The sequence below is a fragment of the Plectropomus leopardus genome, chromosome 4 (assembly GCF_026936395.1).
Source record: "Plectropomus leopardus strain MGB_pleo_1.0 chromosome 4, ASM2693639v1, whole genome shotgun sequence".
NCBI classification, from domain to species: Eukaryota; Metazoa; Chordata; class Actinopteri; order Perciformes; family Serranidae; genus Plectropomus; species Plectropomus leopardus.
In genome coordinates, this window is record NC_142179.1 from 8713170 (window position 1) to 8732387 (window position 19218).

Sequence of the window (19218 nt, forward strand, 5' to 3'; positions counted from 1 at the left end):
TGCTTCATTATCAGTTTTCCTATCTGCTTTTCCAAACTGGGTGGATGCCAACAGACATTACTGTATGTGAAACACTGATAATGTGTAAGCACCTCATACAGAATATCCAAACTGCAGTTTCTCTTCAAAATAAACTAGTTTGTTTTCCTTGTCATTTGGAAAAAAACTTCCTTTGCCTTATTGAATACATAATCCAGCATTTAATTATGGGAGGATACTGATAAACTGAATTTACATAACAAATGTCTTAAAGCACGAGCAGAGACAGCAGACCACATGTACAGCAGTTTAAAAACTCTTTGAAAAGTCATACAGTCTGAGAAAATGCACTTGTGGTAAAGAGACATTTTAATTACAAAGACCGTGATAATTATTTTCAGTTATACAGTAGCTAAGCATCATTAAAGTGCTCAACAAGCAAGCTGTTTCTTTGAATGCCTCAAGAACAAACAGGCGAAAGTCTCCAGCTTTCATAATCTCAGATCAATGCTAAAATCATTTATATCAAAGATGAATGTTTAATTTTATTGCTCTCACCCATTAGAGTAATGTAGTTGTACAAATCACAACATTAAAAACTGTTGCCCTATTGTCTGTGTTGTTTTCATGTCTCACCTGACTTCCTCTAATGGTCATTATTATTTTTATTACTGGAATTTCTCCAAAAACAATCTGCACTCTCACTGAATTATTTTCCATTAATTTCCTTTCTAGGGGAACATTTGGGAGCAGATCTTCCAGATATCCTTCATATTGGAGATGATCAATTCGGTGCCATTTATAATCACAGTGAGTTATTCCTTTAATCAACTCAGAAGTCAATATGTTTCATGAAAAAATGTGTTAGCACAGGCTCAAGGTGATTTTGGTAGTGTTTTTCACCAACCAAGCCAATAATCTGCTGTCAGTGCCCCAATACCATGTGTACCTCATACAGGGGCATATTAATGTAATGATTTCCTATACTATCGCAGTTGTGTTGATTGATTATTATTTTACCCCTTCTCTCTCTCTCTTCTTTCTTTCCTTTCCTCCTTAAGATCTTCTGGCCTCCACTAAGAAACATATTTGTTCCTGTATTTCTTAACTGCTGGCTCGCCAAAGGAGCCCTGGAGAACATGATCGTAAGTATTTTCAATAATGTGTTTGTAGTACTGGATAAATTGAAGCTGCATTGCATAAAAGAGAGCACTACTGAGGGCTTTGAGGGTACATTATACTTCCTGTGCTGTGGAGGCCCTCAGCTCATGAGTAACTCCGGCTATAAGGGCTGAGTGGGTTTATACAATTTAGCTGTCTGGACAAAATTCAATTGAGCTGGCACTGTGCAAAAATCAGTGTGTCTTTTTGAAGCAAGTGTTAGCTACATTAGTTTTTATAACCTTGTTATCATTAATGCTGTTTATAAAGATAAATTAGCTCACTGTCAAATTAGCTGGCTATTAGGATTAACGCCAACCATTTAATTCAGGTTTGCTGAAATTAATCGTGTTTGAAGAAGAGATAAAAGGGCTCAGAGATAGAGGATGTTTTTTTTACAGCTGCCTGAATAGATGAAATTAATTCAGACTTTTTACTTTTAGTTTAAGATTAAAAAGACACAAATCTATATTACAGCTTTTTTTAAGGTGAATATCTGTTATAGATGGTTACATGTATGACAGGATAAGATAAGATAATATTAGATTTTTCATCCATTCATTGTCCATAACCGCTTGTCCTCGTACGGGTCGCGGGGGAGCTGGAGCTTATCCCGGACTATCGCTGACACATAGAGACAAACAACTAATCGCGCTCTCATTCACACCTACGGGTTTAGAGTCAATATTAACCTGACCTGCATGTCTTTGTAATGTGAGAGAAAGCCGGAGAACCCGGAGAGAACCCACGCTGACACGGGGAGAACATGCAAAATCCGCACAGAAGAGCTCCCCTGCCCAAGGTCCGAACCTGTCCCCAACCTGGGTTCGAACCAGGAACCTCGTGCTGTGAGGCGTCCTATGATAAGATATGAAAAGCTGTGATATAAGATAAGATAATCCTTTATTAGTCCCACAGCAGGTAACTTTGCATTGTTACAGCAGCAAAGGGACATGAAAGCAGGTATGGACAAGATAAATAAAGCAAAAAAATTATATAAATAGTAAAAAACCAAGACATAAAATTCAGTAGTTAAAACAATATTTATACTAATTTACACAAATTGCACAAGAAAATAATAATATGATTGCACATTGCACATACCTGCAGATCCTTAAAAAGTCTTACAATGTCTTAAATGTATTTTCTAAAATTACATTAGGCCTTAAAAGTCATTAACAATATTAAGCCTTATTCTCACTATACAGTAATAACCATTGAGATATTTAGAATATACACCCCCTACATCTTTGTTTCATATGGCACATTTGAAGAGGATAATAAAAGTCTGTATTTTACTCAAATCTACTGACATTATCCCCCAGGTATGATGCGCACAGTCATTTGTAACTCCACACTTCACAACACAGAAATATTACATCGCACTACTAGCAGCAATATACAATGTTAACCTCTTTTTTTTAATGTGAGTTAAACAAACCAAACAGATTCTTCCACACATTGTCAAATATTATCAATCTCATCATCTTGCGAGACTTCGCTCCTCTGAACGATTTGAGCTAGATTTTTCTCTGACCCATGCTGACTCCATGCTGCGTAGCGAGGTGAGTCTCCTGCACCCAAAATGCTGTCAAAGCTTAAATTTATAATTGCCAGTGCAGCCTTGTTTAATTCTTTCACCCAGGAGAGAGGCAGAAAAGAGCCATGAAGAAAGTTGTAAAACTTCAATCACAATCATGAAGATGCTATTATGCACTGATCAAACAACCTCTGTGTTTGAAGTAATTTGCAATTTTTACCCGACAAATTACAGACATGGTAGATGCACATGCGATTAACTCGCAGGCGACTTCGCAATAATTACAAATTACCAAAGATCCCTAGGTAATACTAGTCCCCTGCATATAGGGGATAATAAGGTAATAAGGTCTTGATTGCCACAAACGTTATGCCTAATTTCATTCATCAATCTTTTAATTTCTTTTTGTCAAAATGTGTCACACTCTTCTGCTTGTAAGTCCACATTTCTGATGTTACAAATCAATAAACCCACCGCTGAACAAAATACCATAATACTGTTGCTGATATCTTTTTACTTTACACTTGCACGTACATGGTGGCAAAATGTAGATTGACCTAACTCACTCTCATAACCATAGTAATATATAAAACTAGCATTGCACAATACCACACACATTAACTGTCTTTTATACTTACCTGATTGCTTGAACTGAATGAGTAATAGCTACCTACAGCGCTAGCTATTACTCATTCAGTTGTCTTCATTATCCAACCAGCTGCAGTTGCAGGGGGATAATGATGCAACTGCAAAGCATGCAAATACTTAATATACTGTACTCCTCTACTGTAAATAAAAATGATAAATTAAATCTATAAGGAGAGCACAGCACATTTAAACAACAACAACTGCAGGTAAAACCAAACAGGAGAAAACACTGCAATGCAGCACAGAAACACAGAGAGGATAAAAAAAAAATACCCCGGAGCACAGGATTCTGGTGTTGTTGTATCAATATTGTCCTGGATTTACCAACTAGGTGCAAAGTGACGGGTACAAGGAATTCAAAGCAATTAGATGATATCCAACTGGTGTAGTGTGTTCTCTCGCTGTGACACAGATGAGACCATGACAGAGTGAGAGCCTCACGCCAAGCCGGCAGTTGGGCAGATGGTGGAATCTGAGGCCAAGCAGACCAAGCACATGGAGAGAAAGCAGGGACAGTTTGGCGAGGCGGTGATGGGAGGCGGTGGCAGGCAGAACATGTTAACAAGGTGCAACTGAAAATGAGTCGTGAGAGCGAGAGGGAGATAGCATCGTATTACAATAAAATGTTCATCCGAAGGGGAAAGGATTCTGAAGTTGGATACGGATAAAGAATGTGTGACAGATAGATAAAATGATAGTTGCTGATATTTTCTAGTATTGTACAAATGTTGCATTTGTTTTTTTTTTTTTGTAACTGTATTTATATATCACTTTCGAAAACACCAAATAGAGTTTACAAAGTGTTTTGATAAGCAAAGAAAAAGCAGAAATGGATGTTTAGAAGGCAATACAACAACAGAAAGCCAAACAGTCCTACTGAAGACAAGCGAGATAAAACTCAGGTAGAGTTTGGATAAAAAATTAAAACATGAGGACAAATAATACAAGTTGCAAGATGCAAAATGTCAATAAAATGAATACAAATAAAAAGACCAAAAACAACAGAAGCATTTAAAGCAATAAAACCACAAATAACAGGAAATAAATTATACAACATAAATAGACATGACATAAAAGCAAGTCTATAAAAATGGGTTTTAAGGTGATTTACAAGAAGTCACTGATTTTGCCAGCCTTATCTCCTCTGGCTGCTCGTTCTAAAGTGGAGGGGCCCCGATGGCAAAGTCGCATTCACTTTTAGATTTAAGCCTTTTCTTTGAAATGACTTGAAGGCTGCAAACTGCTTCATATGGGGTCAACATTTCTGTTATGTAGCTTGGGGCCAGACCCAGATGAGCTTTAAAAGTAATCTGTAAAATCTGAAAATCAATTCTACAATAAACAGGGAGCCAGACCGGAGAGGCCAGGATTGGACTGATGTGATGTCATCTGTTAAAACCAGTAAAACCTGGCTGTCTCTTTTCATTTGTCCAGAATGACTTCCATCGTGCCATCCAGAGGACCCACTCTGCCATGTTCAACCAGGTCTTCATCCTCATCTGCACCTTACTGTGTCTGGTCTTCACTGGGTGAGTGAACCTGTGTTCCTGTTTGTCACAGACAGGATTTGGGGCCTGTTTACTGACCCCCACTGCAAAATCTGTTCCCTGAACTGTGGCCCAGAAAACATTATCTCCAGCACAGTGGGTAGTGTGCATGTCTCAGACAAGGTAGATTATTTGGGAGAAGAAGGTATGCTTGTTGTAATAGCAGAGATTGAAAATGTAGGTCTTGTAAGCACTGTGCTGTGCTGGTTTTGGTTAAGTGGTGAGATTTTTCTGGCAAGATGAAATTTGACTGAAAGATACCATAAATAAACAAGTTGATAGTATTTACCATCGTAGCCGAGCAAAAGTTTTGTGCAGAATGAATTAAAGGCCTGTCCCAGATACACTGGCTGAGTTCAGTGATTGAAGCAAATTGTGTGCTATCAATTAAAGTTTTAAAGTAAATACAAAAAAAAAATAAATAAATAAAAGATCTTGACATTTTTTATCTTTAGGTTTTAACTATTTTGTAACCAAAAATCCAGGTGAGCAGTAGTGAATTGTGTATAAACACAATAACAACAGGAGTTAAAAGTCTTAACTTGAGAGAAAAACACACTTGGCCATTCTTATTCCCCAATCATTCTTCATTTCTTGTGCCTCATTGATTTCCACTTTTATAACACCAGTGTGTTTTAATCACAGCCTCCACATCTTAGACCTTTAACTCTCTAACTGCCTTCTTGTGCCTTGGCCAGCACCCACCTCCTCCACTCAGTCCAGTCATTCTCCTCAGCCTCAGGGTTTCATTAAATCTCCAACTTATCAATGAGGGGAAAAAATCAGATAAATTAGCAGAAGCAGGGAGTTGAAGCTGGCAGAGCGATCGATGGTGTCACTTTGAATGACGCACTAATCAGAGACGAATCTGTTATTATTCTTGTGCCCTTTGATCTTGGGCAAACTTAATTTTGATGCTCAGTCTGCCACAATAAAACTACAGAAGCAGATTACATACTTTAATTTACTTAAGTACTGTACTTAAGTTTAGTTTTTGAGTATCTGTACTAAACGTAATTTTTTTTTAAAAACGTATTACTTTAACTTCCTGTCATTTTAAAGACTAAAAATAATTTACTTTTGACATACCACATTTCTACAAAGGCTCTAGTTACTCGTTACATTTAGTTTGAAGTCAGCTGAAGATTTTTTTTTTTTTTCAAATGCAAAAGTCCATAAACTGTGATCATGCATTTCTGTTTGTGGTTTGTTTGTCGAAGTGATGTTCCCGTACCGCTACCTTGAACACGTGTCGCTCAGAATGGGCTGCATATCGGTAGAGACAGGTAGAGAGGAGAGGTCATCAGCAGGCAGCTGTATTTGTTTATGCGATGTTAGTGATGGCCGCAAGAGATGGAGATAATGATAGATTCTCCACCAGATCGACCATGGCCATACCATAAGTTTTTGAGATGAAGAATGACCTGTATCATTTTAAATGTTTGCTCAGTTTACTGCACACAAACTTCATCACGGTGTACAAGAATTCTAACCCGAGAAAACACGTCACTTTGTGTTTTTATGGGCATTTCTTTAGGCTTTGCAGAACTTTCACCAAGGTTTTTATTCTACAAGCAAGTCAGTGCATTCAGTGGCTTGTTTTAGAGTCATTAGGTTCTGTAAATGTATTGCAATAATATACAACAAAAGGTACTGATATTTAAGTTGTCTTAAAAGCAAGTGCTCCAGTATGTTAACTCAAGTAATGATTTGGCTCTGCAATTTTCATTTGTATTGGAGTGATATTTAACCAGGAGTGTCTGTACTTTGACTTGAGTAATTGAGTTGTGTGCTTTGTCCACCACTGTATCATAGACATGGCTGATGTAGCACATGTTATTCCTCGTGTCTCTGCAGAGCCTGTGGGATCCAGCATCTAGAGAGAGCCGGGAAGCACCTGAGCTTGTTTGACTCATTCTATTTCTGCATCGTCACCTTCTCCACTGTCGGTTACGGGGACGTCACACCACGAATCTGGCCCTCCCAGCTGCTGGTGGTTATTCTCATCTGTGTCGCTTTGGTGGTGCTCCCACTGCAGGTAACTAATATAAAGTGGACTAACCTCATGTTTCTCTCATGCAGTGAGTGCATCATACCTTAGTAAATATTGAATTATGTCCTGTCTTATCGTGAATTCTTGTGATGTTCTGCATCTATTGCCGACCTTCGTTGGGCTATGATCAAATATTAAGTGACATTTTCTTGCAGCTATCACAGGCTTCTGCAAATAAAAATTCTATGAAGGGGTTACTCCTCTGACATTTTGGCAGCGAAAAGAATCACGTCTTACTCAGAATTCAGGCCAAGTCATGCTGGCTCACACTTGCTGCATGATAAATTAACCTATTCGCTGTGTTATTTATTTTTAAAGATCACAGACATGTTCATCAGTTGAAGTGTTTATCATCCCCGCCGAGCAAAGTGGCTGAGAAATAGAAATGAACTCATGCTGCTGGCAAATGACTGCATCGGCAGTTTTCGCCCCAGTGTTTTCACCCTCTGTGTCCAGACAGCAAATCTTTCTTTCTCTTATTAATAATTTCACTCTAGTTGTATTTGACATCACGTCGATGTTGTTGTCATTTTTTCAGTTTGAAGAACTAGCGTACCTATGGATGGAGAGCCAGAAGTTAGGAGGGAACTACAGCCGACACCGGGCGCAGACAGAGAAGCATGTGGTGTTGTGTGTCAGCTCGCTGAAGATCGACCTGCTGATGGATTTCCTCAACGAGTTCTACGCTCATCCAAGACTACAGGTGCAAAAAACAGTGATGAAAACAGTGGAGTTTTTCAGAAAGTGAAGAAAGTACAGCGATCAGTATTAATACCCCACATGCATGTATGCATTGCATCTGTTTTGTATTTTACATATGAAGCAATGTTTGATGCATAAGTCCTTGTCAAACAAATAAATAAATAATTTTTAAAAAATCTTCATGAAATACCAAGGCTGCCTTTTGCCATCAGCACAGGAATGGTAATGCAATAAGCACAATGACAACAGATTACATTTTTTTTTCCACTTTATAACATATAAGAAAGTATTTTGTGAAGCCCTCTTGTGGAATAAATGTAGAATAAGTAGGATAGATGCATGAAAAGATTTTTCCACAATAGTTGCCACTTCTTTGCAGCATTTTAGATCTAAAAATCCTCATTTTACACATGCACTGTAAAAGCAACACACTTAACCTGTATACATTACATTAAACTTGCAGAATAATGCATTCTCAGTTACTGTTTGTAAACAAGTTCACCAGCGAAAGTGAAAGTAGAGCAAATCCCAGATTCACTCTTGTTTGGCGTTTTGCCTCACTATATTTGTGTTTCTTTTCTGCGCTGTGCCTCTTGGATGTATGCAGCTTATAGTCTGGCAACTGCTCGATACCTTTTTATAAAGCCTGGACCTCTCCTGAGGGCTGTCGGGGTAAATGATCAGAGATGTCCTAAACACAAAATAATCAAACACAGGCAGAGAGAGGAATTTCTGCAGAAATATACACCACCACAACTTCTAGTGAGTCATAAGTGATGACTGGGAGAGATTACTTCTTCTGAGTCATTTTCTTTTTTTTTTTTTTTCTTTTTTTTTGGAAAATCCTGCATAGCAAACCTTTATATAAATGCATACATATCCCTTGGTTTTCAGGACTACTATGTGGTGATCCTGTGTCCAACAGAGATAGACATTCAGGTTCGCCGCATCCTCCAAATCCCTCTGTGGTCCCAGAGGGTCATCTACCTTCAAGGATCTGCCCTCAAAGACCAGGACCTGATGAGAGCCAAGTGAGTGAAAGTACAGCATGCATGCATTACATTATTACATTACATTCAGACAACACATAAATAGGGCTACTTCACCCACAAAATGACCACTTGTATATTTTCTTTTTACCCTTTGTTATGTTGAATTCTTGAAGAAAACTTTGTTTTCTCTCAGTGAACGAAGAATCCAAAAATGGAGAATATTCATGATGAATTGAGGTAAAAGGGGTGCACATTAAACAACAGCAAACTAAATCAACATGTGCAGTATCCAAGTCTATGTAGTCCTATGCTCAATACTTCCCAATCGCACACATTTTCACTAAAACCTTACAATTTGAACACCTCAGCATAAACACACACACATACACACAAGTAGCCCACCTGGGTAAGCGAGTGAATTTAAACTCCGTACAATGTAACGCCCGAGCAGTTCAAACACAAAAACTTATCAAGACGTGCTACACATAAGAGGAAGCATTTTAAATTGTATTCTTTAAGAAAATTCATGTGTTGGGGAAGCAGTGGATAAATGACATTTGGATTATACAGCACAAGTTGTGTGAGTATGTAAATTAATGTTTTGATATAGTTTTGCTGTTGTTAAACACAAAACTCTTTTACTCCAGTTCAGCAAGAATTGTATGAGTTTGTCATTCTCTGTAAGGGTATACAAGAAAATCTAAGATTTCGTCACAAATTTGGTGTAACACTGGGTGAGTATATGATATACAGCTGATGATTTTATGGGTGAGGTACTCCTTTACGCAGATGGGAGTGTCATCTCTGATTCCAGCGTTCTTTATGAAAGTGCAGAGGCTGAGAATAGTGTATTGATAGGAAATGGCTGCCTCTTATCTTGACGTTAGATTCTTTGAATCGCCGCCCACATGTCCAACTTTGATGAAGAAAATGACACAAAATGGTAATTCAATCTGATTATCAGACTGCGTAAAACTACTAGTAGACCTTGTGTTAATGTGTAGCAAAGTCAGCCATTGAACTGCGTTTCATGTCCTTGAAAGATTTGAGTTTAGCACGTAATCTGTGTTTTATTCATTTTAGGTTCTGGATAAGAATCTCTAAATTACTTGAAATGTAAATGTAAAGTTTAAGTCCTTGAAGTGCAGTTAGAGGATGAGGTACTTACAAGTCCACTTGGCTGCCCTCTGCTTTGCACATCAGTGTAATGGGATTTCACTCTACACTGATCATCTGCTCACATCAACGGCCACATGCATAGACAGCAACTGAAAATTTTGCCTCTGTCCCTTCAAAATATCGCAGCAGCACCACCAGCCTGCCATTCGTGGTTTTACTGCCACTTCAGGGGATCCTGCTGCTTGCCCGCAGATGTTCTGCAGATTACGATGTGATACCAGTGAAAAGAGGTCAAAGGACTTCTCACTGGTGGTGAAATTAAAACCGTAAATTTGTCCAAGAGCCCATACCCTTTTCCAAACCCTTTTCTCTTCTGATTAGATGCTAGGGCCATTTCACGCGCTGATATGAGATATATAAAATCACCCAACCAGGCAAGCTGCATAGACTCCTCCGCCCTGCTGTGATGAAAGATTTTCTTGCATTCTTTTCATTTTCTTCAAGTTGAGTTTTCTGTCACAAATGAATGATCTCTGCCCCTCGTGTGTTGCTCACTCCCAATAGCAAGTAACAGTAGATTGTTTTCATGCTAGAATGCAGCTTTTAACCTTTTTGTCACAGGGCATTAGTAATCATCCCTGCCTAGCTTTTCTTCAGAGCATTGATCTCTGCAAATAATTAATTTTACGTTTGACTGAATGTCCTCTTCACAGTCATCATCCCGTAAGCCTGCCTGTCTGTAATTCTATTTGTTTGTCTCTCTGTCAATCCTCAGGATGGATGACGCCGAGGCCTGCTTCATCCTCAGCAGCAGGAACGAGGTGGACAGAACTGCTGCTGTAAGTCACATCGACAGGACATTGTCAAATCAGTCCTAAGCTCCATTTTGTTGCCAGTGTAAACCCTCTAAGGATAATTTAAACAGAGCAATTTCCCTTCACACTCTGCTTCCTTCATAAATTAGCCGAGAGAGTTTGAGATTTTCAGATGATGTCGTGATCCTGTCGGACCTGCCACTGAGTACTGGGAGCACGCTGGGGCAAACTTTATGGTCCATAAAATTCAGATTGCATTAACAAATTAGTCGAGGGATGAGTAAAATAGAGATATCTCTTCCTTCACAGGATCACCAGACTATTTTAAGGGCTTGGGCTGCAAAAGATTTCGCTCCAAATTGCCCTCTCTATGTCCAGATTCTCAAACCCGAAAATAAATTCCATGTCAAGTTTGCAGGTAAGTGTAGAAAGATTACCAACCTTTATTTTATCTTCCTTTTCCTTGCGCATGAGCTTCTTCGTCTAACATACTATATTACGAATTTGTCTGTTTCAATCAGATCATGTAGTGTGTGAAGAGGAGTTCAAGTATGCTATGTTGGCGCTGAACTGTGTGTGTCCCGCCACGTCTACCTTAGTCACACTCCTGGTTCACACCTCCAGAGGACAGTGAGTACACAATACTATTTCACAATAACCGCAATTAATATAAGCGTTTACAGAATTACAGCCATAGTAGCTGTCTCCTGTCAGTGTGTACTTTTATTATTGTGTGAGTTATCATCATGGTCCTGCTCCTTTCTCACCAAACTATAATGCATGCTCTGCACTTGAGGTGATTTGAAAGTTATCGGATATAAGAAAGTGCACTTACAGCCGAAGTAATCTAATAGCTTAATTTTCAACCTCTTACAAAATAGGCTTATTCAGTTTCTCTTGAGTCAGATGAGAAGATTGATACCACGGTTAGCTTAGCTTAGCTTAAGGACTAGAAACATAAGATAAGAGCTCTGGCTCTCAGCCGAGACCAAGTATAGCAGTAAGACCTGTTTCATTGGAGGGACAACAGCTGCAAAAGTTAGTAGGGCTGCACCCTGAAAGTCAGAGATCGAATCATCAGTCAGAGACCCCTCAGTCAACTGAGATAGCTTCAAGTCCAGCAGTCTTTTTTTGTGTGTGTTTTTGGGGACGTTTTAGTAGCCAGACTTTCCAGCACTCTTAAATGTCACGCTACTCTTTGGTAGAGGCTGCAGCGGCACAGAGAACGACAGATTCTGCATCATAAGTCTCTGAGATAAAATTATATTTTCTATTCTGCTTAGGAGTGATGAATTTACAGCTCACAGCAACTCAGTACAACACAGGCTTTTGTTTGATATCCTACTGTTGGCAAAAACTGTTGCACAATTGCAATCTGTTGTTAGCTTGTTTACTATATCACATGAATGCCACTGACACTATGAACATCCCGCTGAGCCCATTCAAACTGTAAAACTTTATGTGGAAAAAACAAAATGAATCGCCAAATATTCTTATTCAGCTGCTGAATTCTGAGTCGGACGCAGCCCTGAAGCAGAGCGCCTAAACCTGAAATTAGGCAGAAATTCAAGTTGCTCCAGGTGATAAACTACGCTGCCTCAGTCTCCATCCAGTTGTTTGTCTACAATAATGATTTGAGATGCTTATGTTAATGTCATCATGTAGCAGCTAAAATAGCTTGCCTAACCCAGCAGTCACATCAACAAACCATCCTTATATCACGTCCACAAACCACGTTATATCATGATCAACATCTGATCCACCTAGAAGCACACGCAAATGTATTCATCAACAACCTCTTGCAGTGCCGTATCTTGCCTAAAGTAAAAATCAGGCAAACCAGATTTATTTTGTTCGGTGTTAAATCTCAACTTGTAGGTTTTCAGTTATCAGGCAAACCTTATCAGAGTTTACAGCTTTCTTGAAATGTCAATTTAGTTACCAAGTGACCATAGACACTTGGCAATTGTGTGTGGCTTGACATGTTTTTAAATGTTAACAAGAGAGCTTAACATCCTTCTTTAAGTGTCATTTTTTATTGCCTTACATTGTTTATCCCAAACTGATGTTGTACTCTGTCTCCGTCTATTGAGATTTAACTGAAACGATGACATTATTTCTGCTTCAGCCTCCAACAAATACTCTTATTGCATAAACTTTTAATATTTCTAGCTTTGAGAGCTCTGTTAATGTTTAATATCCCTTTGTGTCATTATTCATGTTGACATATTGAATCCCTCTTGGTGATTTAACATTAGAGAGAGATGAGTGGAACTCTTGTAGCAGCTTTTTACATTTACACAGACTGTACCTGGTTTTTGTCTCTGCAGAGCTTTACCTCTGTACCGTCACCACCGCAGAAACTTGTCACTGTCAAGTCAGTAAACATTGACTGGTTCCTTGCAAGGCAATAAATTTGGCTGTGTTTTCCATATTCTGTGCAAGGTGACCAGTAGATCTTCACTGCTGTCCTCAGCAAAGACGCAGCACATCCATTTTAATTTCCATTAAGGGTACTTGCACTGCCTTGGGGCAAGGTGACAGCACTGGGAATAGACTTCTTTTTGGCAGGTGTTAATTTAAATGTTATCACATTGATTAAACGTTATGGGGAACACGAACTGCCTAAATAAAATGAACCTAAGAGCCTTTTCTGTTTTGCTCATAATTATGACTAGAATTTAGAAAATGGAAATTGTCATGAAAGGTCAGGTAGCTTTATCTGTCTGTGGGGAAATGGGAGCTGTTGAGTTGCAGAATTAGTTACATTTGATTGGAAGGTGTTTTCCTTTATGAATTGAAATGACTCTTTACTACATGGTTATATTCTAAAATTTATTTGAGTCAAAAAAGAAAAACTTTGCCCTTTAAGACCGGGCTGCATTTACCATCAGTTCATTGTAAAATTCAGAAACTTTATCTTACTGTCATTTAAGTAGTAATCATTCTGATTGTGCTTTTTCAGGGAGGGGCAGATGTCACCGGAGCAGTGGCAGAGGATGTACGGACGCTGCTCTGGAAATGAGGTTTACCATATCCGCCTGTGTGACAGCAAGTTTTTTGGGGAGTACGATGGAAAGAGCTTCACCTACGCCTCCTTCCACGCACATAAGAAGTTAGTAAGACCTCCGCAAGCTTAAAGGGGACAGCCCAAAATCAAAAATACATATTAATACATATTTCTCCTCTTAGCTGTCGTACTATTTATCAGCCTAGATTGCTCTGATGTGAGCAGCAGAGATGTCTGTCTTCCCTCTAATATCATGGAACTAAATGGCAGCTTGTGGAGCTAAAGCACCAAAAAAAATACATTTGAAAAACTCATCGGCAATGTCTCTTTCCCAAAATCATGACCTGGTTACTCAAGATAATCCACAGACCTTTTTGTGAGCAGTTTAATATAGGAACTATTTTCTCCCAACCGAACTAAACCCATCAACTATATTACTGCGCAGAAGGATGCGTGCATCTACTCATGGACGACAGGCTCATGCTAATAACAGCGCGAGATGTAAACATTAATGGCGTCCTCCTCGGCTGAGCTGTAATGTTAACTGGCTCAGAGGTGCTTGGTGAGCTAGCAGAAGAGGCACTGATTAAACATGTAAAGCAGTCCAGTTGCTGTTGAAACTCTAACCTACTCCAAAAAATGCAATTGTTATCACCTTCTCTGTCACATTTTAACATAAATAACACTTCAAAAATGGTTATTGTTACTTTATTCCACTATCTCTGGGCATGAGAATGGGCATGCTAAATCAAGTGACTTTTGCCGGTTACAAACTTAATTGAGGTTGAATAATTCAATCATGCCGCTCATCTAGACTATCTCAATGTTATATGGCCAAATTTATCAATCTTTTTAAAGTGAAATGAGTCAGTTCGCAGTGGTTTTGATGCTTTAAGCATATGGCAGAGCCTATGACGTGAGCACAAGTTAAATCTGCATTGGTTGTGATTGGCCAGTGAGTCTGCATGCTCGTGCGCACCCTGAATGACAGTCACACAGAGAGGATCAGTAATAAGACCAACTTTTAATGGATTAGTGCTCCTAATTTTGTCGTATTCCAGGGAATCATGGGACCTGCAGTTTATTATTTGACCAACCACTCCTACCCACAGCAAAGATAAAACCACCAGCTTCTGCAAGGTTTGTGTTGGGTCCTGCGGGAACCTCTGGATCCAGATCCCAAAACAGTTCTCCATCTAGTTTCATTATATTGAAGAGAGGGCAGACATCCTTACGACACATATCTCCAACACGGGCAACTCAAAGTAAAACGAACTAGACTGATTAAAAGTGCTACAGGTAAGAGGATAAATATGTATTTTTGATATTAGAGTTAACTGTCCCTTTTATCTCGACAAGAATCATTTTTTGTATCATCCGAGTCCTGCAGGAAAACAACAAAACATTTAGAGCTGAAGCCCATTTAAACTTTGCATACCTCCTTTTACCTCCCAGGTATGGTGTGTGTTTGATCGGAGTGAAGCGGGAGGACAACAAGAGCATCCTCCTGAACCCCGGGCCCCGCCACATCATGGCTGCCGCCGACACCTGCTACTACATCAACATCACCAAGGAGGAGAACTCGGCCTTCATCTTCAAACAGGAGGAAAAGCACAGCAAGGGCCTGCCTGTCACCGGCCTCTACGACGCCCCCTCCAGGCTACCCGTGCACAGCATCATCGCCAGCATGGGTGAGACCGAGAGCCAGAGACAGAACCAAATGGTGTTTAGAAGTAGGGATGTTGGTAAAGAAAGGATTATAGAATATAACTGCAGTCTATGAGTATAAACATTCAGGTTGCTGACAATTTCACACTTGTTTGGTTGAAATGGTTTCGTGTACGGAGAGAAAATGGATGCTTTGTTGTTTATTTACTAAACTGCACTCACACTGATCATTTCTGAGCGGCGGCTGCCTTGGTGATGCTGTATGCTTTCGCTGACTGTTACGCATGATTTGTTTCTTCCATGCCTTTTTACTTTCTTGGCTGACATTATTGTGTTGTGCTTTTTCTTTGACCTGTAAAAGTTGATCAAGCCACTGCATATGGTAAGTCTGTGCATGATACATCACCTTTGCACACTAAGATATTAGTCCTGTAATTTGATGGAGTACAATTTTTACAATTGAGAGTTTGATAAATACTCTGTGCAAGACCCAGCGATATTTCATTATTCTTTAACTAACACTTGTCTTAAAGGAATACTTCATATGCATAATCATCATGTGTATTATTACTCGTTACTTTGAATTTGTGAAAAAAAAAAAAAAAAAAACGTTTTTCTTGCATGCATTTGTTTGGGAAGTACTCGGCATACAACTGGGTAAATGAGACTTGGATTTTACTACACAAGACTGATAGTTTGTAAAAGGATATTTTAACATAGTTTCACTGTTGTTAAACATGGTCCTCTTTCACTGCAATTCATGAATAATTTCCCTTAGTTTTTGGATTCCTCATTCACCATGGAGACATGAGAGAAAAACAAAGTTTTCTTCACAAATTCAGTGTAACACAAGGAGAGTAATTGATCCACAAATGATCATTTTGTGTGTGGAGTATTCCTTTAATTCCTTAGCAATTTCTATTTTAAATAAAAATCACATTATCACATAAAATATGATATACATATGTATTGTACATACAGTATATCATGTATCTGATATGCCTGATACATGTTTTGTGCATATATCATACATCATATTACATTCAGTCAATATGATGTGTTTTAGAGACATGATGTGTTTTAGAGACATGATGTGTTTTAGAGGCACAAAAACACAATGTCAGCACTGTTTGCATGTTGTTTGTTGTAGCTCACGAGTACAATCACATGATTCAGAAAGCGACACATTTTCTCCTCAAGGTCAAACCGAGCTGAGCTAAAGAAGGTGGTTAGACTGTTTGTAGACTTAGACTGTTTATATATACAATGTTTTTTCTGGGTTCACCAGACATTTATGCTCAAACATTCACTGTTGACTCAACAACACGTTACAGTAAAAGTGCTGCATATACTACTTTTTTAAATAGCTGCTTATACAATAACCGCCTTCATGTCATTTTCAGGCACTGTAGCCATCGATCTCCAGAACCCTGATCCTCCAGAGGAGAGCGGCAAGCTGACCTTGCCGACGGAGAACGGCTCCGGAAGTCGCAGGCCGAGCATTGCGCCCGTTTTGGAGATTGCTGACTCCTCCGCCATCCTGCCCTGCGACCTCCTCAGTGACCAATCAGAGGACGAGACCAACCAATCAGACGATGAGGGCTCTGTTGGGTCAGAGTAAGTGATGTTAATGACCCAAGCGTGTTAGTCTAGGGGCAAAAACGTGAAATATCGTAGTGCTGGCGCCCTGTGCTCTACACTTGATTGATGCCACCCGTTGTCCTCTTCTTCATGTCTCGGTGGTTGTAAAGAGAGAGATGGATGAGTTAGGAATAGGCGTGTAATCTGTGTGTCATGACGGTGTAAGGTGCAGACATGTCGGTGATGAATGTGGATGTCAAGACAGCGAGGGTCAGCACTTTCTCTCTTGAGTGACGCTCTTGTTGTGTGTCCTCACATAGATCCTCACTGCTCATCCGTCAGACGCCCTGATGGCAGTTTAGCAAGTCGGAGGAATCAGTTGATCTCAGCAGCTTTGTTCTTTCCTTCTTTTCTCCGTATGAGGTTTCATTACACGGAGATGAGTTTAGGATGTATGGGGTGCCTCACAGCCTGTGCCTGAGCCCATGCAAGTCATTTTGAGCAGTAACTGTTAGTGAGTCTCATAAAGTTGAACATAACATGGTCCCTCTAACCTCTGAGCCTCTATTACTGCGCCCCATGACACCTGAGTAGTTTTTCTTCCCTGAGAGTTGTCAGAAGGAGTAGTTGGGGAGATAAAAGCAGCTGCATTATCTGTAGGAAAAATACAGAGCAGCTCAAGGTCCCACAGTGCCATCATGTGGTTGTAGATGCATCTTATAAACAAAGTCAGAATTTGTTTTATTGGCAAACTAGAGGGCGCCATGAAACAGATTAGGGTAATTGTAGCTGGCACATTACAAATCAGGGGACGCAGAATCAAATTGACACATTTGTTGCAAAACGAAATGAGACACGATGAAAACTAAAGAGGCTACAAAAACATTGTAATTGTTTGATGTAGATGGTATCGAGCAGAGGTGATTCCTTCAGGCTCATAAACAACAGTCATTTGAGCAAACCTGCTGCAGAATCTAATAATAAACAGCAGATATTAAATACGGAAATACAGTTTATTTTTTATGCCATTTAGCATTATGAGATAATGAAAGTAATAAGGTTATCAAATCAGGATTTCTGGGGTCAATCAGTGATAGTTGAAAGCAGAATCAGCAGATGCCAGGGTCTATTTGAAGCCTTTTGTTTATCATGTAGCATGTTTTTGTCCCTAACAGCATTGTACTTTAACCATTAAAATTAAGTTATAAGAAAAGATCATGATTGACAGCTGTTTATATATTTACAGGAAACGTGCAACAGAGACACAAAAAACCATAGCTGCCTGCATTTGGTTGCTAAAAGCAGCTTAGAGCTTAACAAAATAGAGCTTTTCTGTGGAATAACATGGAAAAATGTCTTTAAAATGAAAATCTGAATAAAAGATAAATGTGCCCAACACACTGTTAGATAAATAAATAACACAGTGCCAACTAGTGTTAATTTTTTCAGCTATTATTTATTTATTTATTTAGTATTGTGTCGGATGTCCTTTAGTTTTTATCATATTTAGTCAACATCATGCTGTTGTTTAGTTAAGTTTTAGTTGACTGAAGTCGGGGCATTTTATTAGTATCTTAGTCAGAGAAAACCTCAAATATTTTAATATAGTTGTAGTCATTGATAACTTTTGACATTTTTTCTTCTTTTTTAGTCATCAGACTGTATTAATTATTTCAGTCACTCTATTCAAGCCAAAAATTATTATCTGATGAAAAACACTGGATCAGTACTTAACCCAGTTACAGTGTCACATGGACATCCTCCCACATACAACTGAAACTTGCAAAACTGACCGTCTCTGTCTCTAACACACACACACACACACACACACACACACACACACACACCAGACCAATCTATAATATTTCGTCTGCACTGCACTTTAATGTTTCACATTTTTTTGCTTTTGATCAGCTTTTAGAGCGACCACAGATCACACTATCAAGTACGAATATCAGCTGATAACGATCAGTGGCCAATAAGTCAGAGCGCCCTTAAAAAGTAATGAAGACAGAAACAACAATGCTCCTTTTAAACCAATGTGTATCAGTGAATTTCCCAGTTAAAGTCCACACTGATATTGTGTGTTTAACAGACTGTTTTACAGTAACTGTGGAAGGAAGGAAACTCACTACAGAGATGAACTGTATTACTGGTGAATTTCTGATCCAAAAAAGCCAATATCTGCACAATGTGTTAGTCTAATTTCATACAATGTCTTTGATACTACGTAATTACGTTGTTGTTAATGTATGACAGCATTTTTTTGTTTGTTTTCTGTCTTTTCTATCAGTTTTGTGAAGGGCTACCCTCCCAACTCTCCCTACATCGGCAGCTCGCCGACTCTGTGCCACCTCCTGCCACAGAAAGCTCCTTTCTGCTGCCTCAGACTCGACAGGGTGA

The 19218-nt window shown here is 39.1% G+C and overlaps 1 protein-coding gene across 13 annotated transcripts in view; it reads left to right on the top strand.

The window, feature by feature from the left end:
• kcnt1b (potassium sodium-activated channel subfamily T member 1b) overlaps nt 1–19218 on the top strand; it is a 123334-nt gene that overhangs the window by 61965 nt on the left and 42151 nt on the right. For 8 of the 13 annotated variants that reach the window (XM_088076470.1, XM_088076479.1, XM_088076472.1 and 5 more), the window contains 14 exons: nt 715–789; nt 1041–1124; nt 4763–4857; nt 6733–6913; nt 7467–7631; nt 8525–8661; nt 10517–10580; nt 10866–10974; nt 11078–11186; nt 13522–13671; nt 15022–15257; nt 15596–15616; nt 16638–16851; nt 19109–19214. In XM_088076470.1, coding sequence (XP_087932596.1) covers nt 715–789; nt 1041–1124; nt 4763–4857; nt 6733–6913; nt 7467–7631; nt 8525–8661; nt 10517–10580; nt 10866–10974; nt 11078–11186; nt 13522–13671; nt 15022–15257; nt 15596–15616; nt 16638–16851; nt 19109–19214 — 1746 coding nt within the window. The remainder of the gene's footprint in view (nt 1–714; nt 790–1040; nt 1125–4762; nt 4858–6732; nt 6914–7466; nt 7632–8524; nt 8662–10516; nt 10581–10865; nt 10975–11077; nt 11187–13521; nt 13672–15021; nt 15258–15595; nt 15617–16637; nt 16852–19108; nt 19215–19218) is intronic. The other 5 variants (XM_088076478.1, XM_088076482.1, XM_088076481.1 and 2 more) reach the window with 1 other exon arrangement.